This window comes from Amyelois transitella, chromosome 3, assembly GCF_032362555.1.
Source record: "Amyelois transitella isolate CPQ chromosome 3, ilAmyTran1.1, whole genome shotgun sequence".
In the NCBI taxonomy this organism is placed as follows: domain Eukaryota; kingdom Metazoa; phylum Arthropoda; class Insecta; order Lepidoptera; family Pyralidae; genus Amyelois; species Amyelois transitella.
Window position 1 is genome coordinate 8,523,847 of NC_083506.1, and position 19,453 is coordinate 8,543,299.

General features: G+C 36.2%; 2 protein-coding genes and 2 non-coding genes across 6 annotated transcripts in view; 1 reads left to right on the plus strand and 3 right to left on the minus strand.

Annotated features, from left to right (window-relative positions):
- The window catches only part of LOC106137809 (adenylyl cyclase-associated protein 2), a 39,617-nt gene extending 36,009 nt beyond the window's left edge, over positions 1–3,608 (plus strand). For all 3 annotated transcript variants that reach the window (XM_060951928.1, XM_013338720.2, XM_013338719.2), the window contains exons 8-9: positions 1,829–1,972; positions 2,342–3,608. In XM_060951928.1, the coding sequence (XP_060807911.1) occupies positions 1,829–1,972; positions 2,342–2,431 (234 nt within the window). In that variant the 3' untranslated portion in view covers positions 2,432–3,608. The remainder of the gene's footprint in view (positions 1–1,828; positions 1,973–2,341) is intronic.
- Positions 3,609–3,845: 237 nt separating this feature from the next.
- The window catches only part of LOC106137797 (mucin-2), a 44,413-nt gene continuing 28,805 nt past the window's right edge, over positions 3,846–19,453 (minus strand). The window contains exons 3-13 of the mRNA XM_060952442.1: positions 11,435–11,609; positions 10,786–11,020; positions 7,696–10,496; positions 7,259–7,465; positions 7,008–7,175; positions 6,788–6,923; positions 6,323–6,529; positions 5,934–6,068; positions 5,295–5,578; positions 4,726–4,895; positions 3,846–4,520 (exon numbers count right to left, since the gene is read on the minus strand). Of these exons, the coding sequence (XP_060808425.1) occupies positions 4,128–4,520; positions 4,726–4,895; positions 5,295–5,578; positions 5,934–6,068; positions 6,323–6,529; positions 6,788–6,923; positions 7,008–7,175; positions 7,259–7,465; positions 7,696–10,496; positions 10,786–11,020; positions 11,435–11,609 (4,911 nt within the window). The 3' untranslated portion in view covers positions 3,846–4,127. The remainder of the gene's footprint in view (positions 4,521–4,725; positions 4,896–5,294; positions 5,579–5,933; positions 6,069–6,322; positions 6,530–6,787; positions 6,924–7,007; positions 7,176–7,258; positions 7,466–7,695; positions 10,497–10,785; positions 11,021–11,434; positions 11,610–19,453) is intronic.
- Trnaq-uug (transfer RNA glutamine (anticodon UUG)) lies at positions 13,471–13,542 on the minus strand. The gene has a single exon. It is a non-coding gene; the product is annotated as a tRNA-Gln (tRNA).
- Positions 14,852–14,923, minus strand: Trnaq-cug (transfer RNA glutamine (anticodon CUG)). Its single transcript has one exon. It is a non-coding gene; the product is annotated as a tRNA-Gln (tRNA).

Below are 19,453 nucleotides of genomic sequence, written 5' to 3' on the forward strand. Positions count from 1 at the left end.
CGTAATAAAAATTACTGGCTTAAGCATATTGCGGAGCGTACAAGATGTCTATGTCTCTGTTAAGTTTCATGAAAATTTGGTCAGAAGTGTTGACCAAACTTACGTTTTTAGTATTATATGTAAATTTATATTACATCATACTCCGAGACTTTGTTTCCGTGGAATTTTACAAAAAAAGTCGTGTTCTTCGTTACAAAAAAAAAAAAACAATATTCACTTTATGCTATCAGTACCTGTATGGAAGTATGGATTTACCTTTTTTTTTTACAAATTTCATGGGTTTTATACAATTTGAGTAAAAATATAATTGAATAAACAGAAAACGGCTAACAATACCCAATCCTAAAAATCATTTAACATCTTAATTTGACGACGAAACACCCTTGAAAAAATATTAACATTAAATAAGCGAGAACATTTCTCTTTCGTGCCGACATCAAATGAGGTTTCACGCTTCAAGTACTCGACAACTTTGCTTTACATTTTAAAATTCATTTGCAAAAGGGTTACAGAAACAGAATCAGCACTGAATTAAATAGGTATGTCACACATAATAATATGTTGCTTCAACTAACATTTCAGAAGGACTAATATATGATATTTATTCCTGCGTGGAAATATAAATCTAACCATCTTTACGACTGAAACTATATCTACTAATTCTATACCTTTCTTAAACAAATACCTTTAGGTACCTACTGTTTTTATATTATTTCACAGTGAATCATATTTAAATTATCATTGAGAAAAATCTTACTCTTTCTGCCACTTCTGTTGAAATCTAGTGCGTCTTTTCCATGTACTTACTGAATTGGTAAAATATTTTATAATAGAAGCGAAACATTACGTACCAAGTTGAAAAACGAAAACCTCAGATACAAGCCATAACAGTATCCAATACATGTGTGCCCCGCAGGTATTATAAACTGATTTTTCATCAATTCCCAATAATGGTGAATCCCTGCGCCCCCGTTGGCTATCTGTTCTTTACTCGGAACCGCATCCTTGGCGACACTCTCAGTAATCATGAGTTTTCTCAATCGAAACGCTAACAATATAGAGGTCACTATTCCTATTAGAGTATACATTTAATAATGGCTATTGTATGCCAGACAGCGTTTTTCACTACGCATTTAAATGTGGTAAATAATAAATTTCGGAAAATCTTTAAAATAAATATACTGACATCGGACATTTGAGCATTTCACTCGTTTGACTTTTTCAAGACAAAGTTGAATTTGATATATTCTATCTTTGAATCTTGGTACTTTATACTTCTAAGTTCTAAAAGAAGTTCGTGTAACGGTGTTTAGACGCAGAGCAGCCAGCTGAATAACATGCTATATGTATACATACATACGTCGTCTTGTTTGTTTGTAAGGGCTTAGGGCTAATCAGCGCAAATCCAGAACTGATCATAAAAATTATTTCACTGTTGCAAAAATTATCTTCGGGTGTTACAGGCTACTAGCGACCGACCGGGCGACCCGCCCCAGCTTCGCACGTGTAGCATTATTGATTTCATACAAACTTTCACCTACCATTTTAGTTTTTTAGAGGTTAATTTTTGATAAAAAGAAAGTATCCATGTTAGAACGCGAATTTCAACTATATGCATACCAAATTTCATTCGAATCGGTCCGGCGGAAGCGTGCAAGCGGAGGAGACAGACAGACTTTCACAATTATAATATTAGCAAGGGAAATAAGGGATCATAAAATAATATGCCGAGTGAAGCCGTGGCGGGGCGCTAGTGTTTTATTAGTTTATTTATTTATATTGCACTCAGTATTTTTTGTCATCATCATTCATTATCTAAATTCACCAGGTACTGGGCAAGGTGCCGACCATATCGATTGACAAGACGGACGGCTGCCAGATCTACCTGTCGCCGGAGTCGCTGGAGGTGGAGATCGTCAGCTCCAAGTCTTCAGAGATGAACGTCCTTGTGCCTAATGGCAACGGCGACTACGTAAGTCATTTAATTGTATTGGGAAATTCTATTTTCTAGGGAAAATAGAAAGAAATCGAGGATTCTCTTCTCTCAAAAGATATTTAATTAGAAATCATTTATAATTTCACTTCATTAATGCACTTCTATGAATAACCAGGTGCAGTAAATCTATGTTAATATTTCTGACGAACGTTTAGGTTTAGCCAAATGGGAGCAACAAAGAAGAAAATATTTTGTTTTGAAATGAAATTCGCTAAATATGCTTACCGACTTCTGACCATCAAGCTTCCAACTCTGGTGTCAGCCAGCAAACTAACATATTGTTAGTTTCTTCCAATTTGTTCTGACAAGATACTTCTTTCCTAAACATCCCTATATTGCCAACAGACGGAGCACCCAGTACCGGAGCAGTTTAAGACGACCTTGAGCAAGGGCGCGAAAGGCTTGGTCACTTCCCCCATCGAGAACAAGGGCTAAGGAGCCCGCCGCGCCCGGGAGCTCGTCTGTTGATCGCAGGCCACTGTTTGCGTCCCCTTTAATTTTTATACTTACTTTTTTAATTGCTTTATGATAATATGTAAAGATTTAATGGTCATTACATTGTGTTAAAAGAACCTATGGCTGTTGGATATGATTGTAAAACCAGCTCATAAGTTTTATTTCGCTTGCAATAATTTAACTGCATATATCTCATATTGTCATCATATTCCGGCACCATATGATAATACAACCCAAGTATGGAATTGAACGGTGTTTCAGGAATTACATACATTTAGATAAACGTAAGTGGTCTGTCCTCGACAGAAGAAGACGCGTGTTTTAGATAACTGTAATAACAAATCAGAGACGAGACCGGCGTTCTTTAATTAATTAATGAAAATATTTTGCACGGTCTAGTTCAATATTAGTTCACTTTGTAAGTCTCGTCTCGAAAACGTTAGAGCACAAATTATAATTCATCAGTAAATCCCATCGGCACTCGTTCTCGGGCTGTAATATTATTGATAATCATTTAAATATCTTAATTTCTTGCTCATTTCACTCATTGTAGTATTATTAAAGTTATTAATCTTAAACGAGTAGAGATTACAATATAACTTGTATTTACTGGCCTTCATGTATAATTTGAAGATGTTCCTTACGCTTGTCTCGAGGTTTTAATTTTGACATTATTCGTATATGAAGATAGCTTGGAGTACCATCTGGTACAGGATAAGTTAAGATTTATAAATAGATGTAAGGCGTGTGACTGTCTGATTTAATTTTAAGGTTTGCATTCTTGACTATCGCTATTTTGTGACTAAGTGATTCTAAAACCCCGTTTTGTATGAAGGCTATTCTTTTTAATGCTTATTCTGTAAGTGTAACATTCACATTAATATTCTCTCATTTATTTTATTTTTCCAAATATTATTTATTTTAAGAACTACTTTTTATCTTTTATGGAAAGTATTATGGATGGATCAGTATAATAATTTAATTTTATTCAGATAATTACATATTTATATTGTGAAGTCGTGCATAAGAATTGTAATAATTTATATTAATCATAACTACTCTCCTAATTTGGAAGAATATAAATATAATATTGTATTACCTACAAGATTGCATTTTGTTAATTTATTTGTCTAATTAAAATCATTTTTAAGAATAATCTATTCTTTTATATTTTTAACCAAAGTCTTGCCATATCATGCCCAAAATCTCTAATCGTAAAATAAAAATAATGTTATAGAAAGATAAACATACATGCTAAAGCAGGTATCTCCTTACATTAAACACGTAGGTAGGGCTAATTTTATGAAGAAAACACTCAAGAACATGTTATTTTTTATTTCTTTTAAACATGGGTTACGTCGTCCATTTGATTCTGATACTATTACTACTCAAACGGAAAAGGCCACCCATGAACTTCAATAAATAATTTTAGCTGTAAATATGTAGTGGTAAAATCAACGATTGGGCATAAATATAGCTATATATACAAACAAAGCCCTCATTTTCTTCAGCTATGGCAAAAGTCTGGAGGCTGAACTGATATGATTCACATTTATAATGTATGATTCCATTGAGAGTCAATTATCTTAAATCTACTTAAAGGTATCAGTCGAATTCAGAAAAATATTCTATGACCTAAGTACTGGCTTACAGGTAATTTAATTATTTTCTATTATTAATCTGGTTCGTTGATGCTGGAGTTGAGCGTGTGTCTACTGCAGTGCCACTCGTCGCTGCCGTCGGAACATTCTAGAAAGCCGTTACATTTGCTCGAGGCGGGTAGGCATTCACCTAACGGGCATCGGAAGCCTTTACAGGTATCCGATTTGATGGAGGACTCTTTTAGATTTCTCTTGTTTTCAGCTGCTTCTAGATCAGCGTAGAAGTCTTCGTCGGAGGTGTATTCAGCACTGGTGATGGTTTCGTTGCGGGGAGGCGTGTAAGTGGCGATTACGCTGTCGATCCAGTCGATGTAGTTGGACACCTTGGTGTAGACACCGGGTCGGTTGGCGCGAGCGCAGCCGTACCCGTTGCTTGTCACGCCATAAATGTACCATCTGCCAGACTCCTGTTATTAAAAAATAAATAAATTATGCTCTAGATCTCTCTAACAGATTTTTCTACACGAGGACTTTGAGGAATAATGCATTGAATAAAAATAAGAATATTTTAAAAATATGAAAATGGGATTACTTTAAAAAAAAAGGAATTGAAAGTAAAAAAATTGATTCCCCTTGAATGATGACTCTGAAAATGATCTACAAATTACCTACCTGGCACATGAGCGGTCCTCCAGAGTCCCCGAGACAGGCGTCGCGTCCGCCGCGCTCATAGCCTGCGCAGAACATGTCGTCAGTGACTCGGTATAGCGGCAGAAGGCGCGTGCGACGCCGGCATTCCGCTGTCGATATCACCGGCAATTCCACTTCTTGCAACGTGTCCGCTGTAAGTGAAACACATATTAACAATAGCGAAAGCAGTAAGTACAACATATGGTCAATAAATTTCAATAATTGCCGCTATGGCTACGGTAAATATAACCACAAAGACCGGTTAATAATATGAGAATTATTTTATGCATTAAGCAATTCTTAAGATTAATCAATAGCTTATATACTAAGTAAAATTGTGAGAGGTAACCTCGCTGAGTATGTACTACGTGTTCTACGTGCAACAATATTATTTGCTGGTACATCTCGTAGGTTACTTTGTTGCTACCGCAATAGCCGCTTTCCAAGCCGAAAAACGTACTGTAATGTCCTGTTGGAGGCTAACTGTGGGGTCTGCCCTGAGCAGCGCAATATCGTTGCGGCAGCTTCGGAATTTAATTTTATTGACTCACGGAAAACTCTCTCGTGTTCATAGAGCTGTCCCCAGCCGACGACCGTACAGTAATGTCCTGCTGGAGGCTGGCTTCGGAGTGGGGGTAGACACGCTGGCCGCAGTCTCGCGTGCAGTGACAACGGGTCCACTTTAAGCAGGGCGATGTCGTTGCGGAAACCCCGCGGCTGGTAGCGTGGGTGGATTATGACTTGACGAACTCGCGCTACTCGCTCCCAAGGCCCTCGTGGCCATGCCCCGCGACGAAGAGCGCCAAGCCGAGCTACCCAATGAGCTTCTGTTGCTCTGGAAGTGATTATTTTTGTATAATAAGTAAAGTACCTATAATACAAAATGCAGTAAGTACCTATAATACAAAGTGTCATTTCCAGGCCGCTGGATTAACTTTTATTAAAGTGAGACGATGACATTGTAAGTGGTATTGTAAATGACTCGTCAAACCCCATCGCTAAAAATTAGTAATTTGGCCTTTGTCTTTTATTGTACTCAGGACTCCGACAGACCCACGACCTAAGCTTAGATAGAGCGTAATAAATTTGAGGTAATTTACAAAAAAAAATGTTTTATTTAACATTATTAACATTAACACCCTAAGTGGATGTGACAAACTGACATTAATCTATAAAGAAGAATGACTTACTGGTAAAAACAGTGACTGGCGGAGAGCAGCCATTGTTCAGAGACGAGGGTAGCGCCGCACTGGAAGTCTCCGTCGCGGTACAGCGCCGCCTGCCATGGCCACGCACCCGCTGCCGCGCCGCCGCCGCCCACCACCCTGCTCCATCGCACACGGCCCACGTCACTTACAGATCTAACGTTACACATGCTCAATGTGGCCATTGGCTTTTTGAATCGACATTTCTAGAACAAAAACTGTAAGTCTACAGCTTTTGTTTTATTTGGAGGACAGGGACAGAAAAGTATTGAATTTAACTAAATAATATCAGGAACAGTCTAATAAGACACAGCAAAGGCGATTATTTTAATAAAAAGCAATAAAAACTATCAACAAAAGTTAACATAAATCACCTAGGTTGCTGTGCATCAGCATGCGGCCTGATTCCGCAGTCGAGGTCTGTGCAGCGCACGCGGAGAGCCCGGCGTCGCGAGCACGAGGTCCTCCTGAAAGACAGCCTGGTGTCGGACGCGCGCGCCGCAGTGTTGTGCCACACTTCCCAGTAACCAGCGGAGCTCGCTGTGCGCCCCTCGCGGGCTTCTCGGGCCCATGGAGAATCGCTACAATGAAAATATACGAAAAATAGCTTATTTGGTACGATGGTTGGCGGTCACCTTAGGTATATTTTCCGGGTCAGCCTATCCTATACCTAATAGCTCCCATTCCATAAAAAGATGTAACTCGTAAAATATGATATCTCGCATCTACAAAAATAAGAAAGGTTGAATCAAAGAATTAAAAGTACAGAAAGCAGAGATATTCATTCTTCGCTCGGAGACACTTTATTATTAAATCGTTTCTAATTTTATTAGTCTTACTGAAATGTCATAGCTCGGCAGACGGCTTTGCCAAGATCAGGTAATTTGAGTGATGAGTGGGCCTGTGTTACCACATCATCAAAACTCTCCACGCAGAGCCGACCCCAAACTCCTTTCTTCCGCACCATGACGTATCCTAAAAGAATAAATTTTGCTGAGTACGTAAACTAGCGTTTAAAAGGTTTCCATTTCACATTAACCTACTCATAAATAAATTTACCTTCTTCATTATAAGGGATCACCTCATTATCTTCTAATTCTTCGGCCAATGCTACACAGCTCTTTTCATCATCACCAAGCGGGCAATCGGGTGTACCGTCACAAACCTTTGCCATTTCAATACACTGCTGTGCATTGGAACAAACATACTGGCCTTCTTGACACCAGTCTGTAATGATTACGAAAGAAAGTTTGAAATTTAAGGTCACACTTTAAAGTAAGATTGTTAAGCAAAATTATATGGAATTTTACCGCATTTATTTTCATCTGAATAGTCCCAGCAGTCCACAATACCATCGCAAATTTTAGCTTGGGAGAATTCAGCCCTCAGATAGTCAGCACAAGTACAAGCGTGCTCGTCTTCACCTCCAGGACAATCAAGAAGTCGATTGCAGCGAGACGTTAATGGCAAACAGGCACCAGAGTTGCATCGAAATGATGTTTCGTTCAGACATTCCTCTAGAAAAGTAAATAAAGGTTTAATCAGGGCTTTTAATTCTACTTACAGTTTATTTCTTGCTTTTTTCTTTTTATTATGAAAAATAAAAATCGTGTCTTTTATGTTAAAATCTGTGTTGTTCTTTAATTTAGTGATAAAGTGTATTCTATTCTCTTTTAAAATATAACCTCACTATAATTTGTACATTAAAGAAACACTAAAAATAAATAAATATTTCACTTTTTCATACCTTCTTTGATATCCTTTTCTTCGCCATTTTCTTTTTGGGGCTTGACCGGTTTGTTATAAAAATTTTCAGGTTTGTCTAGACTATTTTCGTCTTTTATGTTATGAACTTTATTGTATGTTTTTGTTAGAATTTTAAATCCAGCTTGATTTAAAGTATAACTGGAAGGAATCGCTTTTGTAGAAATGACCCCACCAGGAGCTCGAAATAGAGTATTATTATTAGAATCTGATATTGTAGCCAGATTCGCCAATTGTTTTAATTTATCTATAGTTAGGCTACTTGACTGATTAAGTGGTATTTCTAAAACAACATCAGGTTCTAAGGCTAATTCATAAGCTGGTAAGTGTTGAGTTTTATTTGCTTGTTTCGTACTAACACTCCCTGTGACATGATAAGAAACTCTATATGTACCATTTGGCACATATGAATCGTTATTTAATCTTTCGAGTTCTGATGTGACACTATTATTGTCCGATTCATTTAAATCGTCGCTAGATTTAGGAAATCGGTTATTGCTCGGTACAAATACGGTTGAATCAGTAACTTTTGAATTTTCTGTAGCTGTTGCAATAACCATTCGTTCCTCAGTAACTTTTTCTTCATTAATCGTAGAACTTGGAAGGGAGTCATCTGCTCTTGGTGAAACTTTCATTATCTGCGCATAGTGTTCTGTGCTTAATTCATTTATTATTTTTTGTGTTTCTGGGTCATTACGGAAAAAACTACGCAGGTTTTCTTTTGAAGTCTGGGATTCTATATTTATTTTTGGTCTGGGTCTTAAGGGTCGATTAACTCCCAAATTTGATTTTGCTGGTAGAAGAGTGATAACGGCTGCCGTCGTAGTTGGTAAAGTTTCATCAGGCACAACTTCAACGGATCCTGTTCCCTTTATATTAGTGCCTTGGTTATTAATTGCTTCATTGTTTAATTCTTTTACAGATTTTTCAGTTGTATTTGGTGAATACCTTTTTATAATTTCGGTTAAATTTCGGAGTAAGGAAATTTTACTAGGAAAACGTGGCGTTGTATTTGATATAACAACATCATTTTTTGTTATTATCGCTTGTAAGGTGTCGTTGTAATATTTCTCTGGAGATGTTTTACTAAATGTATCATTTTTGTTAGTAGAAGTATTAACTAGTTCCCAAGTGTGGTGAGGTGAAGCAGTTGTGGGAATAATAGATACTTTATTATTTGGACGCCTTGTAACATGTTGCTTTGAATCATTATTATTGTGATTTTTGATGTAATCACTTTCTTCTATTTCAATATTCGGAAGTTCATCTTCACCATCTTTGCCCTGTAATGTGTCACTTGGTGACGTTTGTTTTACTGTTGTTGTGGTCGTTGTACTTGTAGGATAAGAAGCATGGCTTGTACTTGTTAAAGTAATACCAAGACTAGTGGTGTAGCTAGAACTTTCTGTATTTTTAATACTTACAATAGAATCTGTTGCACTAGATGTACTTGTAGAAATTATACTAGGTGCAATGGTTATATTATTCTTCTTTAATATTGATGCGCCTTCAATAGAAATTTCTTTTGTATTATTATCTAAATGATCAAGGTTAACATTTAATACGGCAGATGTTGTCTTCTCTTTTGGTGGTCTTTCAACTGGCTTTCCATCATCTTCGTCATTTAAATTATCTGATGAAACTTCAACAACTGAACTTATTTTATCAACAGGTATCGGGTGGGGTTTGACATACCCAGATCCTAATGTTTCCATATTCTTAAGTGGTGGCGCATATGTAGGTAGAGTAAAACTTGTATATACCGGGCTGGGTACATACACATGGGCAGCTAAATTTGGATCTACACTATGAGGTCCTATCGGTTTGCGAGTTGTTTTCTCTCTATTCTTCACGGGAGGTATGGGAGTTAACATACTTTCCAATGCCGATATATCTTCTACAACCTCAGCAACCCCAATTCTGTCTTCAGCGTTTTGTTCATTTGATTCCTCATGATGAGGAGTTTGAATACTTGTTGTTTCATAGTATGGTCTTGTTATCGGGCGCCATGGTTCATTATCTATGTCCACATGGGGGACTGTGAATAAAGTATCAATTTTTGGTAAATCTTTGTCATGATTTTCATTTGTTAATAGATCTAGTAATATTTGTGATACATTATTTGTTGTAGTCATAGTTGTAGTTGATACGGGATCCAAGGTAGAGGGTGTAATTTTGGTACTAATATCTTTTTTTGGTGCCGGTTCTGTTCTTGTTTTCATACTAAACGAAGAAGTAACAGTGAAGGGCCGAGATTTCATTGTCGTGGGAGAGGGCTTTTTTGTGGTTATTTTAGTCGTTGTTTGTTTCATACTTGGTACTCTTGTAGTTGTACTTGTTTTTGAAATAGTTCCTCTATGACTCGTTTTTTCATCATGTCGTATAGAGCTACTAGATTGTTGTTTATTTTCTGTTATATCCGCTTCAGTTTTGGTAATTTGGAAAGACCCTTGCACTACAGGAATATTTTCTGTATCAATCTCAGGTTCATCTAGATCACCTTTCTTTCCAGGTTTAACGGTTGTTTTTCGAACTACTCCAACCCTAGTCTGAGTTGGTTTTTCCTTAGAATTTTGAGGTGAGAGAGATTTTGGATAATTTGTAGCCATGCTTTCATTCATGGCTTCTTTCACAAATGATTCTGAATGATAAGTGTGCTCTAAATCTCGCTTTATCACAATGCTAGATGTATCTACTTTTATTGTTGGACCGAATGCCGGGTGTTTTGATAAAATATCTTGTATTAAAATGTTCTTAAGAGTTTCTTCAATATTTGAAACAGTACTGAAACAAATAAATACATTGAATTATTTATCTGCTTTATCTTCACTTTTATACTAATATTATATGTATACCTATAGAGAAAAGATGCGTGTTTTCGTAGTTTGGTATTTTTGTTTGTAAAGAATAAACCCAAAAACTTCTTTAACGATTTTAATGTAAAATGGCACTGAGTTAGAATACACCTTCAAAAGAAACATAGGCTACTTTTTTAATTCTTAAGGGCGCGTAGTCCCTCGCAAAAGCTAGTTTTTAATAAAATGTTTGGACATGTTGTTTAAGGTTATTGTACCTAGGTATTTTTCTTCTATCCAGGTATAACTTGAAATGTACATCAAGTCTTCTGTCGCCGAAGCCAGTGACAATGGCCCCGGCAAAGGCCTGCCGCAGTGGTGATGGCGCGGCGTACACCTGTCGCAGAGCGGTCCCGTAGCGGCGCGCCCGCTCGCGCCACGCCGGACTGCCCGGCGCTCCGCCGTACACGTCACCTCTGGTTACTCGTAGTGTACCCTCGAAGGCCATCATAGCTGAAATTATTTACCAATTTATGAAAACATACAAATGATAAACAGTTAGTTATTGATAGTACCTTAAACAATCTTCTTCAGAATACCCCCATGTCCCTTACATTGAAATAGTGACTCACAATTATTGCATTAACATCATCATCTTTTTCTGATTGCACTACATAGAGACCAAAAAGGTCTGAAGTCTCTGAACCACCGAGTTGTGTAGGCTTACCTATGACTGTTTGTCTACTCGTACAACATACCTTCTTATTGTACACTGAAAATGTATATAGCTACGTACATATAATCACGTCTTTATCACTGACGGGGCAAAGAGAGCCAATAACCTCGAAAACACTGAAACGCAGCGTCGCTGCTAGTGTGAGAGTCTTCTCCAACCTCGAATCTCTATTAATAATAAAGTTCACTCACGTTCTCCGTTATCCGGCCTTAGCGCCCCCATGTAGAAGGCGAGCGCCGCGACCGCCAATACCGCCACGGCCGCTAGCAGCGCGCCCCCAACCAGCGCGGCCGAGCATAACCCCCCACTGCGACTGCCACCGCTGCTAGTATGGGGGTACCCTCCGCCGGCAAACCTGTATTCACTCTGTAAAACAAAAAATATTATTGAGTAACAAAATTCATTAATAGGCTTACCTATCACTAAATCACAATTCCTTCAGTCACCTGTATAAGCTTAACCTGGCTTTGTCTAACCCGCATGTATGATCCATAAGGTAAGGCGTGATGTGTATAAAAAATAGTAGTGTATAATAGAATATAAAGCTGCTGTTGCTACTACGCCTGTTATACCAATATGCTAGAAAACTTTAAAAATGTAGGTTAAAATAAAATCAACGAAAAGCGAATAGATACAATCAATTGTGAACCATTTATTTTTTTCAGATTTTTATTTAAATATGGTTTATATTACTGTATACTTAACTAAATTGGGTTTAAGTACCATCTTATATTTTTTTTATCCTTACATCAAAAACAAAAAAATATTTATTTATTAGGATAATAATAATTTACAGTCATAATAATTGTATAACAAAACTGGATTTGATAATAAAAATGGTACCTACGTCGTGCCCGCCCTTGTAGTAACACACGCGCGACACCGTTTTCATCGCGCGAAAATCTATCGCTGTCCCGTTTCACGTCATAATTAGAAGCGAAACAGCGATAGCTTTTTTTTGCGCGATAAAAACGGCGTCGATTGTGCTGTACTACGGGGGCAGGTATTGTATGTAACATAACATGAGAGTGATTTCGTACTTTTATTTTATCAAATCGGTAGCCACCTATTGCTATCAATTAAATTATTTCAACCCCAGTTTATTTGAGATAACAAACATTACATACCCCTATCTGAGGGTTACTCCGAAACAGGACAGCTGGGGGTGTCTAAAAATCAATATCCCCCACCACGCCACCCCATTTTGGCATTTCTCTGCATTCTCCTGCGGGAATCTGGCAGGTGAATCACGTAATAAAAATCATGCATAAATTTTAAACACAAAGACTGACAAGTAAAATGCATGTTTGTTACTCACACAAAAACTACCCAACTTAGTAATACTTTAGTACAACATATACATCAGAACGATAAGAGATGGCTTTCACACAAGTAAAGCCGCAGGTGGAATATTACTTATGATAAATATAAGAAAGTACGTATGTATATCTAAGAAAAATACTTATTTCAGTTATGCAAATAAATTATTTTTGTTATATTTTCAGTTTGTTACCTGAACAGTCAAGAAAATATTTGATTGCGCCAATGCTTTATTTAGGCCAATGCTTACTGTTAAGTTTTATTTAAACGCCCAGCCTACTCATATACTTAGACATTCATAATATCTCGGAAATTGCCTTATAAAAAGGCCCAATTAAACGAAAATATAAAACGGGAGAGGTGGTAGGTACGTAAACTCTGTGCAAATAAATTGAAATCACAAAATACATGTCATCTTATTATGTTATCACATCTAATCTTTTAACAGGCTACGTTAATAAAGTACCTAAATGTTCATGGGAATGTATATGTATTTGCCTGGGCGCTGTATGAGAACCGCCCGAGGTGGGCTATTCGTCTGCAATCCTTCTTGTTTCGCCTGTCACTTGCCGCTGTTAATCATCTCCTGACAAAAACCAATCTCGTTGAAACGGCTGAGAATGTCGCACGGGCACACTTTGATAAAGTGAAGCAGAAGCACATCTTTGGTGAAACTTGTTTATTTTTATTAGTTACGTAATTAATGTATTGATTAGCTACATACCTTTAGTGATAACATAGAGATATATAGATACATTATTTAAAGTAGTATTGTTTTTATATTACAACTATGACGACAGCAGAATATTTATTAATTTTAAATGGATACATAAAGATAATTTAATCTTTTAAGAGATAATGATATTAAAAAATTAATTAATACAATTAAAAACAAAAATGTTCCCTGAGGTCCCACCGAGATTTGAACTCGGATCGTTGGATTCAAAGTCCAAAGTGCTAACCATTACACCATGGGACCGCGACACTAGCGCCACGAATTTATCCATATAGTAGTAGATTTTAGCATGTATCTTCATTCATTTTATTGATTTTATCACTGTTTTGTGAACAAATTGTTATCTTTTTCATAATATTAACAACAAAACAATGTTGAATGTTGACATTCCTTTGTTTTCCTTCCCGACCGTCCCAATTTTAGGAGAAACCAGATTTTTCCTGAGATAAAAATGTGGACCTGCGCTTTTTAATGGAAGTACTTTAACAATTACAACATTTATGTGATACACTTAGTCATAATTAAAACCAAGCATTTTTGTAATGGGAAGAATTAAGTGAACTGGCTTCAGAGAAATGATTCCTCGCGACTGTTTTCTTTTTCATAAAAAGTAACCATTTTCTGTATATAAGTCACAGTACAAATAAATGATCGAAGGGTAAACCTACAAAATAGGTAGGTATGCTTTATAATAGCATAAGAACTTATATAAGTCCCTAATAGCATAACAATTTAACACAAGTACCTAGATAGAGATACCAACTTTGTACCTTTGTTCGGAGACTCTATGACTCTCCCCTTTGGAATGTATTTATGATTAGCTATAAAAAATTGTACCCACTTTTTGTCAACGATACTATCTCCGATTGGCTAATTGTAGTTAATTGGTTGTCCGCATCGCGTCATGCAGTGGAGACTGGAGACGAAGCTTCGTAATTATCTATATAAATAAAGATATATATTTGGCTGGCCAGACATCCGCTATTTAATTACCCTTTGCACATTTCTTAAAAATTTCATTGCGTAATGAGGCTATTGACCCTCTGAGTATTATTACTGTGGCGGGCATATATTTAGTTGTTTACATCGTAACAGAATTTAGTACATAAAGAATCTCTGCCTATTTAAAAATACGATTGAATTGAGAACCTCCTCCTTTTTTGAAGTCCGTCAAAAAAATCTGCATACCTATCTACAAGAAGTGCTCTAACATTTTCCTTATTTTTTATTCAATATTGAATTAAGCAATTGTCTACCATCTTACCTGATGGTAAGTGACGATGAAGACGAAGATGTTGTTACATGCTATCCAAGAGATACTCGAAGACGTTCTCTATAGTCTCTTGTCTTTCTATAGACTCATATACTTTACTTATCCCTACCTAAGGCTGACAAACACAACAACAGAATAATTTTAATTTTGAAAATGTACATAACATATACCTATTTAGAATCTTTTTAGAAATATAAGAATCTTTTGAGAAATGGTACACTGGTGATTAGAATGCTTTTTTCATTACACCGCTCTATGTCACGTCATGACAAAAATAACAGGTTCCACCGAGATTTGAACTCGGATCGCTGGATTCAGAGTCCAGAGTGCTAACCATTACACCATGGAACCGTTGACCAACGTATCGAAATAACACAAAACTTTTCATGTTCGATGTAGTTGCATGCAGGTATTTATATTTTTTTAATTTCTAAATTTATCTCTGAGAAGATGCTGCTGAGGTGATCGAGCAATCCGAGGTCAAATCTCGTAACAAATTATTAATTAATGGCTCATGAACAGTAGTTTCGTTTCAGCGTTGTTCATAGTCTATCGGTGACCGATTAGAAGGGTAATAGTTAATTACTATTATTGATGATCATGCTTTAAATCATGCATGCATGTATTAAACCATGGTAATTGCCACTACACTAACTTAAATTTTTGACAGAAGTTGATTAATGACATACTTACTTATTTATTTTGGCAAAATACCCACTTTACCATCTTTCCATTAAAAGTCCAATTTTCTAGTAATTCCATGACAGCTTTTGTATTTTATTTATTTATATGACTTAGTAAACACAATTACATGCATGACCCAGCGATCTCATTGTATGCTTCTTTTCTTAAATAACTATATTTAGTTATTGTATTTTCTTAATAATAAATAAATTCTTGTCCTGCCTTGACACAACCTACTTAGCTGTACAGCATACATTAATTGGAAACGTAAATAAAGGTGTAGGTAATGAAAACTGTAAGTAAATTATGAAAATCTCTAAGATGAGATAATGGGACTGTCAAACGATACGATTCTAATAAACTAATTAATATTAATAAAGTAAATTGAATTGAAATTCAATTAATGAGATTTTATTCCACCATACTTACGTATTACCTACCAATTTGAAATTGTATTTTCTTAATAATAAATAAATTCTTGTCCTGCCTTGACACAACCTACTTAGCTGTACAGCATACATTAATTGGAAACGTAAATAAAGGTGTAGGTAATGAAAACTGTAAGTAAATTATGAAAATCTCTAAGATGAGATAATGGGACTGTCAAACGATACGATTCTAATAAACTAATTAATATTAATAAAGTAAATTGAATTGAAATTCAATTAATGAGATTTTATTCCACCATACTTACGTATTACCTACCAATTTGAAATTACGAGAAATGCTTTTTGTTCTAATGACCTTTGAATTTATCCGTGGGTTCTTCCGGGAAAATTTCCCTCAAGAACAATAAATAAATACTTTGTTAGTACTCCAAAGTATGCGTCATGTAAGTATTAAATTTTTACAGTTTTAGTTACATACATATTACATACCATGACGCCTGTTTCCTATTGGGTAAGGCAAAGCCTATAGATTTCCACTTGCTCACTCTCCCGCTTCATCCTCACTCATTACTCTTTTCATCCATATTCGACGATTACGGGTACTCCTAACATCTCCCTTTTTCAAGACATTCGTGGTCCTTGAAAGTTCGACGTGGACGACCCGTCCCATTTTTACAGTCAGCTCTGCCTTATAAATTCTTTTCGTTAATCCGTCCTCATCCATTCCCTCGACATGTCCAAACCAACTAAACATACTCTTTTCAGTATTTTTTTCAATTTTAGTTGAATTCTAAAAAGTAACGCTTTTAGAAATACCTATAATTTTTAACTAGTTACATACAAATATATTTAATATTGGTTGAGTGGATAAAGCATGAAAAATTAACAAAGAAACTAAGGAACTGAGAAGGACATTACAAGGGTATCTTTCATCAAAGAAGGAACGCATGTCGGGATTGATGCGGGATTGTCTATGAACGACAATGTGCCGACAAAAACCGTAGGATTTAATTATAAATATCGTTAATTTGGCATGTTTGTTTCTTAGATTCCTCACGCCTCAAGCCTTTAGGAGTGCTGAGAACATAAATACTTTATACATTTTATCCATGAAAAAGACTCTTTAGGTAGAATTTGCATTGAACTATACAGCTAGTATTATGATAAAGTAATATGAAGAAGCTACAGATAATATGATGTAAATGGCTATAACCGGTTACTCAATGCACTGTGAGAATATAATAATATATTAAATAGTGCTATTTTAAGTTGGAATAATGAACGCCCTTGCAAGAAGACTGGGCGACCTTGTGGCGGATCTGATCGGCCTTACTTCCAGTTCTAGAGCCTAGTAGGCATAACCCTATTTTTACAGTGTCTTGTGCCCTAGCATAGTGTGATACCCCCACCAAATCTTTGTCAACACCACTGATGAAATTGACTTCCAATTAAAAATCCATAAATAATTTCGTAATAATATGTGGTTTTGATGCGATGAGGTTTTTTTTAATTTGGATATGTTGTAGAAACATAATTAACAAGATATTTTTCAGTTTTACCTGTATTCTGGCTAAATATTTCTTAAGACGATGGCATGTGTTAACGCTTATTAACAAACTCTTGCATTTTCTCATGAATATTATTTTCCGAAGTTCTAAACCTTACATAGGTAGAATATGTAGGTAATTACACATATTGTCCCTTGAAGAACGGCACTACATTATGTTATGGTATTTGTTTTGTATAAGACTACTTAATATTTACTTATGCGATGTATGCCTGCCCTCTAAAATACCAAGATCCACAGCACGTCAATCAAACAAAGATTGTTTGAAAACTAATTGGTGTGCAAGGTCCTATGCATGTTGTTTGTGGGTGTAGGTCACACAGCGCATCCACTGAGGGAACTAATGCGGCCGAGGCAGCGCTGAATGACATAATAGCAAACAACACACTAATTACAATCAATTACGGTCGCTTATTATAATACAATGGCTGTTTATGAATACAAAAAATAATTTTAAAGCGTATAAACATGCTAAAATCACCGGTTGGTATATTTTGACGAGTTTAATGTGCATAATTCTGCTTGTTTTAATGTGCCCAATTACCCCGTTCGGTGGCATGAGACATTCGTTTCCGTTGCTTAGATCCACACGACACCGCGGCAATCTGACAGCCTTCCTAGGCAGATTACATGTAATAGGTCTTATTATCTGTAACTATGCATGAAACAGGAAGATTTTTTGTTAGAATAACCTTCAAGCTGTGGCAGCTTTGTAACTTCTTCGTATTTTTATGTATCTTAATGAAGAGGTAATAAACAGTCAAATAGAATATGAAAAGACAAAGCTTATACATAATAACTGTTATAACCTTTTGGTCTTTTGTGCGTTTTGACAAATAGTCATCATTTTACAATGCCACACATATGTTATCGTCAACTACTACTGGTTTAATTTTCAAAAACAAAAACAGCATACATTAGTTGCGATCTCAACAAAAACAAAGAGAAAAAAATTATTAAAACAACAAACCATCGCATTGGGCGTTGGCTATTCGATACGATCTAGATCAGTCAAAACTCAGAATGAATCATGGTTGCCGTGTGTAAAATAATTACCATAGTTCTTGCTTGGATTGATAAGTGACAAAAAACCTTGACATGCGAACACATAAGCTTCTCATAAGTCATAAAAAAATAAGACATTGATTCGGAGGCTTTGAACTGTACCAAGGTTAATTGATATCTTTAGTCAAGAAATAATTTGACACTCCTTTTGTTAAGTATTGGTATTTTTAATAAATATATATGAGTATCGTAGAAATCAATTATTTCAATTTTAATGGTAAGTAAATACATTCTAAGGGTAAATGGATTGAATTCGTCACTAACTGGCTGATTTGAATGTGAATTGAATGTTTAATATTTTCTTTCATTTCAGGACTATATACTTGTATGCGCACACATACCTTCCTTTATGTGCATTACAAGTCTCTAAAGCATTTTACAGTGTAAAACTAATAGGAATTCAGCGTGATAATCGATCACGTCAACTTGAAATGTCATGTGGAGTAAATCCGGGATGGCGATTACTTTGGAATTCTTGAGGAAGATTGTGAATAGCTTTTTCTATCATCTTAATAGTGCATCGTATCAAGTTGTCATCAAGACGTCATTTCCGCCCGTTAGCAACACGTGCTGAGAATGTAGAAGTGGTCCTATTGTCAGCAACGGTAGTGGTTACCATGAGCAGCCTACATGAGATTTATGTTATAAAATGGCAGTCATGATGGTGTAGTAAGCCCAAGTAGCGAACCATTCATAATAATGCTTGCTTTTGACCGCGGCTTTGCTCGCTTTGTGGTTTATCTATATATATTTGTAAATTGACGTTCGGTGAAAATGCTGCAGTGTAGTTTGTTCCGCCGCTTCTTCTACACATGCGCTTTGGAAGCGAAAATATAATTGGATTTAAGTGATGTGACGTCAATGAGTGATACTTTGTATCCAATTTTGAAAATAAATCTCAAACCAGGTGTTTACCGGGAGAAACAGGAACAGGAACTCGATGATCTCTTTGGTACTTCTAACCTGACTTTGTGTGTGTGAATTTTTGTACAGGATTAGGCAAACAAAAATACGTTCCTATTTATAATATAAATCCGCTCGCAGCTCCGCCCGCGTAAAACCAAAAATCAACATTAGTCCCGTTCCCCCGGGAATTTCGGGAAATCCTTTCTTAGTGCACACAGAGACCACATAAAGAACCTACACGCCACGGGGATAGACCCAGCTGTTTGAGCT